The following is a 13,460-nucleotide window of genomic DNA, read 5'->3' as shown; positions in this document are numbered from 1 at the left end:
ACGTGGTAAAGCTTAACTGCTAAGCTTACGACTCGAACCAAACTACTGTAGCTGTATTGTCATTCATTCGACCTATATTGTGTCTCATATTACAATGGACCAACTTTGTTTCGATTTGGAGGTGCAGCTTAAAACTTTTCTCTCTCCTTGAATTTCGAGTCTCAGATTTCAGGTGCGGCTTAGATTCGGGAAATTTTTTTTTCTTGATTTCGAGTCTCATTTTTCAGGTGCAGCTTAGATTCGAGTAAATACGGTAAACTGAAAGAACTAAGGAAATGTGACGAACACAAATTACCATCACAAAAGTGAACGTACAGGGATGGGGAGGGTGGTGGATGGAGACCCCTCAGCGCACAAACCACGGAAAGAGGTGCCCTCTCCACATTCATTTGACAGAGTGTAAGTCATAAATCAATATTTTGAAATGTTTACATGTTTATCACTGCTTGGTTCTCATCTTTTAGATAAGTCCTTTAATAGGAAATGGACTGACAGCCAAAAACCTACATCACACAGTAACAATAAAGTTTGTGAAACAAGGCTAAAAAACTATTTCAATTAGTTAATGCAATTGCTGTACTAGACTGATGTATAGAGTCACTGCATTAACTGGCTGTAAGACTTATTTCAGATTTTGCCCAAAATTTCAATGACATGGTTAAATTCTAATCTAATGGGACAAAATACCAGCTAACTTTATTTACAAAGCCATATGAAACTACAAACGAGACTAATTGGCTAGCTATACCTGAATCACGATTTGTCCTGTCTACTTCCCATGACTCATTGTGCAAATGAAATTGTAAGTGCACTTTTATTGGTTTCACTATGGCACATCTATCTGTATCATTTAGTTAACAAGTCACCATACCATGGTCCATGCTTGGTGGAATTCACAGTACACACAATTATTAGGAAACACTGACATGCAAGTCGCCGAAGTGGTGTAAACTCGAAACACTTGCACCAGGCAAACGGTCTACCCGACGGGAGGCCCTAGCCACACGACATTTCCATTTCCATTGGGAAGCAACTGAACTGTGGACTGCTTCAGATCCCTTTATACTGCTAAGGATTTAGGCCACACTTTTCTCTGGAGACAGGGGGGGGGAGTTAGTTTATTACTGCATTACAAAGCATTATCTTCTGAGCTTGACTCACCTAGACAGTTACAAGGGGACCTGCTGTTTAACATAAACTCTAAGCCACATTGGAACTCATAATTTTTTATATTAACAAACCCTTGCTATATGTCAAGGAAGTGGTAAGTAACAATAGCAACCAGGGATAGGACTGGAAACCTCTGGATCTACACTATGATTCTTGACCACAGAGCCACACAGTGTCACTGACATTGGTAGTCATCTTTCTTTCATTTCACATGGACCAAATTTGAAGGATGAGGAACCAGGCCCAAGTCTACAATAAATTTAGTAGATTCCTTAAAATGGAACTCTGAACACACTGACTCACACCTACTACAACTACTAAGAAAGTAGCATTTTGCTATATTCGCAGCTCCTTCACATCTACATTACATGTGATGCGTAGCTTCCTTCTTAATGCTGATGTACGGGCTGCGGTATATCACATCTTCCAGGATCCTCCATCGCCCCCTATTTCCTTCCACATACCCCCATAAGACTGTTTTCACAAGCCTCTCCATTCTTAACCCTCAAGCACGTGTGTAGAGGGAATAGAGTACCCCATGTTTAGTCTTTTGCTAGTGGCAGAGTTTACTGGTTCACTAGCTATTCCTCTATTGTTTTATCAGCTACCAAATGTTGTTCATTTACCTCTGTCGCTTTTTGTGTGCCTGCAGTTATATAAAACTGTTGGCAGAGCACTACTGGCATACAAAGTACCCAGCGCGCCTGGTCCTGTAAGTAAATATATGTTTGGTATGTGCATTCAAAGGTGCATAGATATTTATACCAGATCAGTAGTTTGAAAGAACTGATTAGTTTGTTACTTATTCAGGGAAATTACCCCAGAATAAATAGCCAAAATTCTGTAGGAGTAGTAGGATATGTCTGATAGGGCAAATCATGAACTGTGCAGCACTGGCAATGGGGTGTCTGATGAGGAGATGGAAGTAATTCAAGAAAGTAAGCATGGCAGTGATTCTGAGCATAACATACTGCCTGTCACTGAAGCTGACTATATGGAATGTGTTTTTTTTATTGGCAGGGATAACATAAGTGGAGGAAAATTGATTACTTCAACCAGAGTAAAATTAGAAATGAGAAAATAGTGAAAGTGTTTTCTGATCCTAGAGGTAGTGCAGATGACCTTAAAAATGAAATTTCTGCTTTTCATAATAAAACAATTGACAATGATATGATAGGCAATACTGCCATTCCTACAAATGTATATATGCAGAAGAAAAGTGGATCATCAAAGTACTATCATGATAGAGACGCAAAGGAGAAATCACAAATTACGCAATCAAGCTATGGAACTCAGACGGAACAGGAATGAAATTCAAAGAGCTTGTATAAGTTACAAGAGATTTCTGTTCTTACTCCAATACGTGTGATTTGATGACATGGAAACACAAGCTAAAAGAAGAAAAACAGACAAATTAACTGTCATTTGTCCTTTCTTGCAGCCGTTTGTTCTCAACTGCAGAAAATCATAAAATCTTGAGCCCAATGTGACTACTGAGAAGAAACTGGAGGCTTTCTGTGGGTACTGCAGTTGAAATCAAGATCTTCACGATATAAAACTCAAAAACATTTTTTACAGGTAACTTGGAAGTATACTGAGAAAAACAAGAGGATGGCCCACATCACACCCCAAACAAGCCAAGCGACAGTGATGCGCCTGATTCCTGACATCGGAGGTAGCAACATCAGTTACTCTTTGGCGACAACTCTCCTAAAGAAGCAGCTCACTTGTATTGTTGAATTTCAGGCAAGCAAAAATCGAAAATTTGGGTCTTCAATTTTCGGACACCCCCCCCCCCCCCCCACACACACACACACACACCATATGAATGAAAGAAAAACAAATCAGTGATGTTGCTATCAACACTGCACGAATGACCAAAACTTCATGACAAAATGAATAAGCCTGAAATAACAATGGATTGAAACACAACAAAAGCGGGAGTTGACACCGTGGGTCATCATGCAGTGTCTCATGCAATGGCCAATGTGTGTGTTTTACATTCTTGTGAATGTAGCAGAAATCAATGTATATATTCCTCGAAATCAAAAAATCCCACATCAAGCAAGAAGAATTTTTTTGCAGGATTTAGCAAGCACCATCAGACTGAAGGACACAAAATACTGTGTCTGCCTGGTTACATTTTGACATTTTTGATTGAACATCGAGAACCCTTTGGAAAGAAAGACATATGTCCATCTACTTCTCAAGAATCAGCAAACAAGAAACGTGGGAGGCATTTAATTTGAGGCCAAGTAAAACTTGTTGACAACCATTATATATGATATATGCAACAAGATAGTTTGTAAGAAACATGTGACAGCTGTTTACACTTGCAACAACTGCAATGATCAAGTCCTTTTTTTCCAACTGTGGCTTATGTTCATGAGGCTTAAATTGTAGGGGACATTTACAAAACTGAAAATTAACTAAGTAAACCTCAAGTGAAAGACTTTGTATTAACTATTCATTAAATATTTAAATTTTATCCCCAAAAAATTCAAATGGGCCTAATCAAGCAGGTTCGCAAAAAAAAGTGGAATCAACACACTCAGTAACAGCATTCACAAAATAAAACATAACTTTCAAAAGTTTGGGACCAGGTTACATAAATTATGTACTGGAGCATAAAATATCACCCCGCACCTGCCCGACTAATGAAAATGTGGAGCACCTGCTTGAGGGTTAACATACGTCCAATCCAGTTTTGGTTCCTTCTTTTTATTAAATCCAGTAATAGTATTTGCTCTTCCATCTTCCACTCTTCTCAGTACATCTTCATTATTCATTCTATCCATACAATTCATTCTTTGCATCCTCCGCCATATCCACATAGCATTCTCTGTGTCCATATTTCACTGCCATACAGGAGGACACTCCATGAAAAACAATTTATTAGCCTTTTCCTTAAATCTATGTCCATATTGCTGCATAAAATTCTCCTTTCTTATAAAATGCCTATTTCGTCATTGCTATTCTGGTTTTAATTTCTGTGCTGCTCTTCCGGTTGCTTTCTGTCCTGCTCCAAAGGTATTTTAAAGCTTTGCACATGTTCTAATACTTTTCCATTCAGTGTTATGTTTATCATTTCATTTCCCACCAGGGCCATTACTTCTTTTTTTATTTATTTTCTTTCCATAAAGCTTTTCACTATATCCTATAATTCTTTCTGACCTGTTGATAGGACAACCACGTTGTCTGCAAAACTCAAACACCATAATGTTATTCTTCCTACAATTTTTACTCCATTGTCATCTAGCCGGCAGCAGCCAGTCACATTTTCGAAGTACAGACTGAAAGAGGTAGGAGAAAGGCAGCAGCCTTGTCTTTCTTCTTTTCCTAGTTCTTTCCAGTTGGAACTTTCTCCTCTCATTTTCACCAGTGCTTTTTCATGTAACTACTATGATTTTATTAAGATGTTTGGTTTTCCAGTCTACTCCTTTTCGCCCCTCATCACAAACAACATTATTAAAGGCCTTTTACAGGTCTATGAAACACATATATAGGTTTCTTCCCTTTTCAATAAACTTCTCTGCCAAAATTTGCAAGAGTCTCACTGTGTGTCTTGTGCCTGTATTCCGTCTAAAACCAAATTGTCCTTCAGCCACCATCTTCTCAATTAACTTGTCCTTTCATTAATGATTTTTTTTACATAAAATAACAAATATGACTTTTTTTAATAAAACAAATTAACTGCAAAATATATATATTTTGTGTGTGTGTGTGTGTGTGTGTGTGTGTGTGTGTGTAGACACACACACACACACACACACACACGTGAGGACAATCAGCATATGGCAATTGCTAAGCACAAGGCATTTACATATTTTATTTTAGGTCGTCCATTTGTACCTCTCATTGCTATACAACCAAACAATACCAGACAGCATAGTGATAAAAAGTAAGAGAAGCATTCCTTTAATTATCTAACTCTGCTTTCAAAGTTTGAGATAATTTACTTTCTTATGTTATCTATTCAGACAGTTTGGTGCCTTTCATCAACAAGATAAACTGAGTTGTTTAAAAGTACAATGCATACTCTTCTTGGTTTCAACAGAGAAACAGGGTGGGGGGGTAGGAACTGATTTCTTTATGTAAAATCTAGTTTCTCCTTCCTTGTCTAAGCACCTCAGATGTATTACAAGGCAGTTCACTTTGTTTGGGAATGCAAACTTTGGACAGCAGCTCCAATTTACTGTCTTCGGGACGAGGCTGCACTAACCAATACACAATATGTTCACTATTATCTCAAATAGCTATCACATCGTACTAATATAAGAAGCCCTTGATACAAAGTGTTGAGACAAGACCCAAACACAAAGGCTCTGCCACCCTCTAATTATGTCGCTTCCAACTACCATTTTCCCCCCCTCAAAATGCCATCAAGAACTTTACAAAACCATTAGAAACAAAAGATTCTGAGGTTCAAACTCTAGCTAGTGAATCAGTAACTCTTTAAGTTTTGTTAGAAGATTGTAACTACATGGAGAATGCTGTGCAGGCTATTTGGCATATTAATCTTACATCAAGTTTTCTTGGCGACTTAAAATTTCTGCGTGTTTTAACCTCCGCAAGTAACGATACACATACATCTAAGTTTAAAAACAAAGGTTTTTTTTTTTTAACTTCATGTAACCACGTAACTCCTGAAGCGTCAAATCATTGCGCTGAAAGTGTAGGAGGGTGACAATTACTTTCGGATCATAACTGGTGATATTTCATATAGCAAATTCATAACGAAAATAAAGTTCTAAAACAATTACATTTTTTTTAGTTCTCTTATTTTTTCGTACAGAGCAACGGAATTTCTACAAGAGTGCACACGAACGGAGTGCAGCACGGGCGGTAATTTCAACAACATTTACTGTAAAGCAATATTTCAACGTATACCGGACTGCTGAGTAGAAAACCCCTCGAGTCACCCAGTCGAGAACTTTATCCAACAGTAAGTCACTAAAAATTGATGTAAAGGTAAAATAAGAGAAAATGCGTAGGATGCATTCAAATATCACAAAACATCTTGAACTGTCGACTACACAGTATACCTGCATATCTCTTTAACAGCTTCCACCTTGCTGGATACTGCTGCGTGATCATTCTCCAGCACCAAGAGGTTTCTTTCGTGATTTTCAGTTCCGTCAACCATTTCGTCGTGTCGGAACTTTACTGTTCACACATGTGATTTGCAAACATTCGAAGGCACATCTAAAACAATACAGAATGTGATCAAACGAAATACTAAGTATTTTTATTTTGTTTCACTTAATTTTATATTTACATCTGTGAGCGAGAAATGTCACCAAATTCTTCTCCGCAAATGATTTTCTGACAAACTTTATTTCTGTCTTCAACATGTATAAGTATTACGCACGCAATACCGCCATTTCGTTATCATGTCACAACACATACACCTCAACACAACACAAACTCCATCCACAATAAACGCGGGAACAGTGATGATACTTAGCATTATCACTACGGCAGAGGTTTATGAAAAATAACAAAGCAGAGATATTTAGTGAACCACAGAGGTTTACTGTATGTTAAATTTGTACTTAAAATTTCGAAAGTAAATATATACAATTTTATAAACGAAGCTACAAAACATTCATTTCATTGAACGTTAATTATATTTGCATTCACACGGCATCTTGTCCCCACATTCACTAAATATACGTGTTAAGAAATTTGTAACATCTTCCGAATTCAAGCGATTGTCAGATCAATATTAAAATTGTAGCTGACGCAAATAAACCCGTTGACTTTCAACGAAGCACCATTGTTTGAAGATAAAATTAAAAGATGGGAAACAACAGCTCTGAGAATATACTAGACCCAAGGCATGCAAGGCAACAGCGATGTGACGAAATAAGATGAAACATTGTTGCTAAAGGAATGTAGACCTACAGAAAACAAACAGACTGTCGACGTTTATAATGAGTTCAAACAACCAAAAAAACAAGAGAGGACCGTACCAAAACTGTTTATTTACTGTTCTGTAAAATATTGCACCAGGCATAAAGCAGCCCCACTGTGTTTGCTGTTCTTATGCAGGGGATGAGTTGGTCGCTATTCGTAAGCAGCTTGAAATTACTCTGACTAATGTCAATGCTGCTGCGAATGGGTGTATTGGGAGGGCTACCAAGAGCTGTGTACCAGAGGTACAAAATGTACCTCAAGTACTATCTTCTCTGTGAATACTCTCTTTCCTGCGGGAAATACGAGCGCCATCGTTACTAGGAACCAATGACCCTGTAGTTTGGTTCCATTACACCCCAAACCAAACAGCCACTATTACTCGTCCACTTGACAGCCTGCGTTCCATATGTGAGTGGAACGGGAAAAACCTACAGTGGGACGGTCCCTTCGTATTGCACTTCACAGTGATTTGCAGAGTAAGGGTGTAGATGTAGAAAACGATAGAGGGAGGACAGAAGTCAGAACAGGAATAGGTTTTGAAAGTCGGAAAGACAGGGCACTGAGATGCAAAGGACCAAAGAGTGCCCAGACATATCTACAGCTACATCTACATATAACTCGGCAAACCACTGTGAAGTGCATGACAGCATGTTCATCCCATTCACATATTGAGTGTGTGGAGAATGATTATTTAAATGCTTCTGTGTGTGTTGCAATTAATCTAACCTGGGCCTAAAGACCCCAGTGTAACTGATAAGTAGTAGGTTGTAGTACATTCCAAGGATCGTCGTTTAATGCTGGTTCTTGTCTGTATATGTTCAATATCCCCTATTAGTCCTGTTTTGTACCGAATCCCATACACTTGAGCAATTTTTCAGAATGGATCGCTTGAGCAATTTGTAAGCAATCACTTTTGTAGACTGATTGCATTTCCCCAGTATTCTATCAATAAATCAAAGACTGACTACCATCTGCTTTACTTACGACTAAACCTGTGTGATAAGTCCATTTCATATTCTTACAAAGTGCTACACCCTGGTATTTGTAGGAGTTGGCCTATTGCAACTCTGATTCATTGGTATTATTGTCATATCATATTACTTTTTTTTCGTTGTGAAAAGTGCACAGTTTTACATTTCTGACCATTTGAAGCAAGTTTTCAACATTTGCACCACTTTGAACTCTTACCAAGATCTGAGTAAATATTTAAGCAGCTTCTTTTAGACAGTACTTCACTATAGATAACTGTATCATCTGCAAGAAGTCTGAGGTTGCTATTAATATTGTCAGCAATGTCATTAATATACAACAAGAACTGCAAATGTCCCAACACGCTTCTCTGAGGCACACCCAAAGTTACTTCTCCACCAGACGATGACTCTCCATCCAAGATAACATGCTGTGTCCTCCTTACCAAAAAATCCTCAATCCAGCCACAAATTTTGCTTGATATCAGATATGATCGTACTTTTGACAATAAGTATAGATTGGATACTATCTCCAACACTTTTCGGAAGTCAAGAAACACTGCATTTTCCTGACTGGCTTGATCCAAAGCTTTCAGTATGTCCTGAGAGAAAAGTGAGTTGGGTTCGCATTTCATCAGCGACTGCTCCCTGAAGGAAAACAAACTACCCTTCCTTGTTGGTTAGAAAGAAAATAACACCTAACATCGGCGTTCCAACAGAAGAGATGAATGACTATCCCTGCTTAACAATGCAACCACCTCGACTGACTGTCACGGTAAGCGATCGTTATACCTGGGTGAATGGCGGGTCCTGTTTATTCTTTACCTACACATTAGCTGTACAGTCAGTCGCAGCATCTTCGCGACCTGTAACCTACATGCCTTTACCACAGTGCAGCCACTCTAGAGTTGTTTACCACCTTATGAACTCCTCTACAAAAACAGAAGGCTAATGTGTGGAAGTGAAGGTTAGCGACTACTAAAGAATATAACTAAGTTCTGCTAAAAATGAAGTATATTCTTGAGGCGCATTGGCCTCTATAAAACCTTCTTACAGGTTGAAGATACAACACAACTTTCGTTTTGCACGACTCAGAGTCCACTATGGTTTCGGCCGTGCAGTTATGCCCTTCTATGTGACGCTTACGTCACTGGTGCAACGTTCTATCCCATTCAAATTTGTCATGAATCTTGTAAAAATTAGGCTAATCCCAGCTACGCTCTCAAGAGTATAATGCTTCTTTTGCCAACTAGGCCTTCTTTGCTCAATGCCACGATTTCCTCCAAAAGCATGATAAGGAAATACAGGATCCTACCCACTGGGAGCGCCAAAATTCAAACTAGTTGTGGTCGTATCCAGCAGGTTACAATCGACCTCTGTTTGACCATAAAAGAGAAAAATAGCAGTAGGAGAAAGTGCAGCAGCTGACTTACAATGTCCAACGGCATCCGTGTTGTTGCGCAGAAAAAGTTTTGCTTAGGGCCGGTTGCTCAGTCTCCTGTTAGCAGCCAGTAAAGGTCTATTCTCGGAATAGCATGAGAAACGCGTTGTACGAACCCAGAATAACGCCTCAGGCTGCAGTCAGAGTGGTTCCGACAATGGTAGTCAGAGGCCATCGCCAGAGGTCACACGATAACATCGGCCGAAAGCTTTGTCACAGTGTGTCCGATCTCATTCGTCAGTTTTTGACGGGACTTAGGAGGTTAGATCTGATTAGGTTAGAATCTATGAGTATTTTATGTATGAAGTAGGTTGTATTTTAACCTCCAAGGACGAGATAGATACCACGACACCCCCGCGCTTGGATACGAGTACTGCAGTGCAGCTTTTGCTATTATAAGTTGCGTGGAAATGAGGTGTATCTGTCTCAAAACGAATGTGGTGAGTATTACTTGTCCTCAGTTATTGGAATCACCAAACACTTTTGCCGAATATACGACATAAGGGGAAAAATACCTGCCACAAAAGATGAAAACGCTATAACTTTGTGACGCCACTTTCCTTCTCTCACAAGCGAATAGCGTCTGAAGGACTGCTTAGAAACTAACAGGCCGTAATTGAAATTTTTAATTTTTATAGCATTTGTAGACTTAAAGAAAGCTTTTGACAATGTTGACTGGAATACTCTCTTTCAAATTCTGAAGGTGGCAGGGGTAAAATACAGTGAGCGAAAGGCTATTCACAATTTGTTCAGAAACCAGATGGCAGTTATAAGAGTCGAGGGACATGAAAGGGAAGCAGTGGTTGGGAAGGGAGTGAGACAGGGTTGTAGCCTCTCCCTGATGTTATTCAATCTGTATATTGAGCAAGCAGTAAAGGAAACAAAAGAAAAATTCGGAGTAGGAATTAAAATCCAAGGAGAAGAAATAAAAACTTTGAGGTTCGCCGATGACATTGTAATTCTGTCAGAGACAGCAGAGGACTTGGAAGAGCAGTTGAACGGAATGGATAGTGTCTTGAAGGGAGGATGTAAGATGAACATCAACAAAAGCAAAACGAGGATAATGGAATGTAGTCGAATTAAGTCGGGTGATGCTGAGGGAATTAGATTAGGAAATGAGACACTTAAAGTAGTAAAGAAGTTTTGCTATTAGGGGAGCAAAATAACTGATGATGGTCGAAGTAGAGAGGATATAAAATGTCGACTGGCAATGGCAAGGAAACCGTTTCTGAAGAAGAGAAATTTGTTAACATCGAGTATAGATTTAAGTGTCAGGAAGTCGTTTCTGAAAGTATTTGTATGGAGTGTAGCCATGTATGGAAGTGAAACATGGACAATAAATAGTTTGGACAAGAAGAGAATAGAAGCTTTCGAAATGTGGTGCTACAGAAGAATGCTGAAGATTAGATGGGTAGATCACATAACTAACGAGGAGGTATTGAATAGGATTGGGGAGAAGAGAAGTTTGTTGCACAACTTGACTAGAAGAAGGGATCGGTTGGTAGGACATGTTCTGAGGCATCAAGGGATCACCAATTTAGTATTGGAGGGCTGCGTGGAGGGTAAAAATCGTAGAGGGAGACCAAGAGATGAATACACTAAGCAGATTCAAAAGGATGTAGGTTGCAGTAGGTACTGGGAGATGAAGATGCTTGCACAGGATAGAGTAGCATGGAGAGCTGCATCAAACCAGTCTCAGGACTGAAGACCACAACCACAACAACAACAACTCGTATATTATGAAAATTGGTAGTTTCTGTGATACACTGCAACAATGATCTCTCCAAAGCATGCTGTTCAGAGTGTGATTTATTACGCCACAGTGGCAGGATGTGCGACTTCAGTCTGTAAAGTTTTTGCCAATGAGGTTATGAGCACATAATGGTTAATTTATGTGGTGAAAGTACACGTTTCTGTTACATGATTCATGGATGAAATTTGTATATAAGGGAGCAAGTATTATCTAATTAATGAAAGATAGATTTGAGGTGCCACAGCAGCTCACTTTATTCTAAAAATGGTGAAAATTAATGTGGTACTGGCTGGCTATTCAGGTTATCAGATTCTAGTACTCCCAGCGGATTTGAGAAAGGACGAAACAATATTCCTGGTTGCAATATTATGTCAGTGTTAGTGTTGCTTTTAAAAAAGAAAGTCAGTATTTCAGTGTCTTTTAGTGCATTTGCAGCTTTAAAATTCGGTTTAAATAATTTAAAAATTGCTTACAATAGGTATATGAGGTGCAAGAGTGAAAACATTAGATTTCAAATCAGTATTTAGAGCATTGTAAATGACATCTAACATGAAACTTCCTGCAAGATTAAAACTGTGTGCTGCACCGAGACTCAAACTCGTGACCTTTGCCTTTTGCAGGCAAGTGCTCTACCAACTGAGCTACCCAAGCACGACTCATACCCCGTCCTCACAGGTTTACTTCTGCCAGTACCTCGTCTCCTACCTTCCAAACTTTACAGAAGCTCTCCTGCGAACCTTGCAGAATTAGCACTCCTGGAAACATCTAACATGTCATACAAAAGCTTTAAAACTGTAATTTCAGAATGTGGTATAGACCTAATTATTAGAAAGATGTAATCGACAGATGTCAAGTATCAAAGTGTCACTTCTGGTACTTTTAAACCAGAACCAGATGTTTAATGTGAGAGTTGGATTTTTTAATAGGCCTCAAATCACATCTCTACAAACAGGGGCCTACTCTAAATCTGTTTTGCTGAATTTATTTAATGTTGTGCAGGCATACATCAAATAAACTTCAATGACTGACATTCAGTATACATGTGAAAACAAACATAAAGTTATTTTAAGATACTCTGAACACCCAAAGCACTGAAAAGTGGAAACACAAACGTACACCACATTTACAAACCACTTCATGCAACAGAATCATCATCCTACTGCCATAAAAACAACGCCAGTAAGCAGTAATAATAATTTTGGCAGCTGATGTCCACCTTCCACAACCCAAAAAAGTCCGCTACAGTAACTTTAAGCAAAAGATACGGCATCATTGTCAGTTGAACAAATTAGTTTTCCAGGTTATAATCCAACACCTAAAAAAGCTTTCCAGTCTCGTAAAGAATATTGCGAGTACTATACACTCTGTCATCAGTTATCGGAATAACCAGACAAATTTTACGAATATATGAGATGATGGGAGAAACAGTTCTGTTACTAGAGATAATTCGTGGGTACCTAGATGCAAAATATACAGACTCTGTTTGGTTTTACATATTTGAAGTTGTGCTGATGTATGTCAATTATACTTCAGTGACTGTTATGTAGTACACGAGTAAAAGACAAGCATAATGTGTAGCGTAAGACAGTCTGAAAATCTAAAGCACTTAAAAGTGAAAATACATGCCATACATCACATTTGCAAAACCATTTCATATTAATGGTATCACTCCTCTACTGGCATAAAATGCCAGTAAGCAGTAATAATAGTTTTTAGACAACTAATGACAACCTACCACGAAAAACAGCCAATACAATGGCTATCAGTATAAAAGATATGGCACCCTCTTCGCTTGAACAAATTAATTTTTGAGGTTATAATCCTAAAATTTCCAATAAAGATTTGGCTATTTGAGGTTTCGAATAAATCTGCTATTTCAGTCCATAGATTCAGAACTATATACCAATTATGATATTTTCATCCTCAGGACGCCACAAACTCACTCTCTCTTGGACTAAAGACATTAGTTTCTCACGCTCCATATTTGGGGCTGGAGAATGTAGGGCGATTTGACCGAAGAAAACAAACTGATTTTAATTTCACCGATTGTCGTCCGAAGTCTGTACTTTCGGGAGATAGGATTGCTTATAGTGTGGCCGTGCACATAGTGGCGTACTGATTTGAGAAGATCGGCCGTCTCTGGCCGATGTCGGTCGTCGGCAGAATCCACCGATATCGGAGCCACTGTGACCGCGAATAAACTCGGGAT

General features: G+C 38.8%; 1 protein-coding gene across 1 annotated transcript in view; it reads right to left on the bottom strand.

The window, feature by feature from the left end:
- LOC126474234 (uncharacterized) overlaps positions 1-6,577 on the bottom strand; it is a 70,737-nt gene extending 64,160 nt beyond the window's left edge. The window contains exons 1-2 of the mRNA XM_050101698.1: positions 6,449-6,577; positions 6,216-6,375 (exon numbers count right to left, since the gene is read on the bottom strand). Coding sequence (XP_049957655.1) covers positions 6,216-6,316 — 101 coding nt within the window. The 5' untranslated portion in view covers positions 6,317-6,375; positions 6,449-6,577. The remainder of the gene's footprint in view (positions 1-6,215; positions 6,376-6,448) is intronic.
- Positions 6,578-13,460: the final 6,883 nt, after the last annotated feature.

Source organism: Schistocerca serialis, chromosome 4 (genome assembly GCF_023864345.2).
Source record: "Schistocerca serialis cubense isolate TAMUIC-IGC-003099 chromosome 4, iqSchSeri2.2, whole genome shotgun sequence".
Classification (NCBI taxonomy): domain Eukaryota; kingdom Metazoa; phylum Arthropoda; class Insecta; order Orthoptera; family Acrididae; genus Schistocerca; species Schistocerca serialis.
The sequence above is the reverse complement of the archived record's forward strand: the minus strand, read 5'-3'. Positions and strand labels throughout refer to the sequence as shown.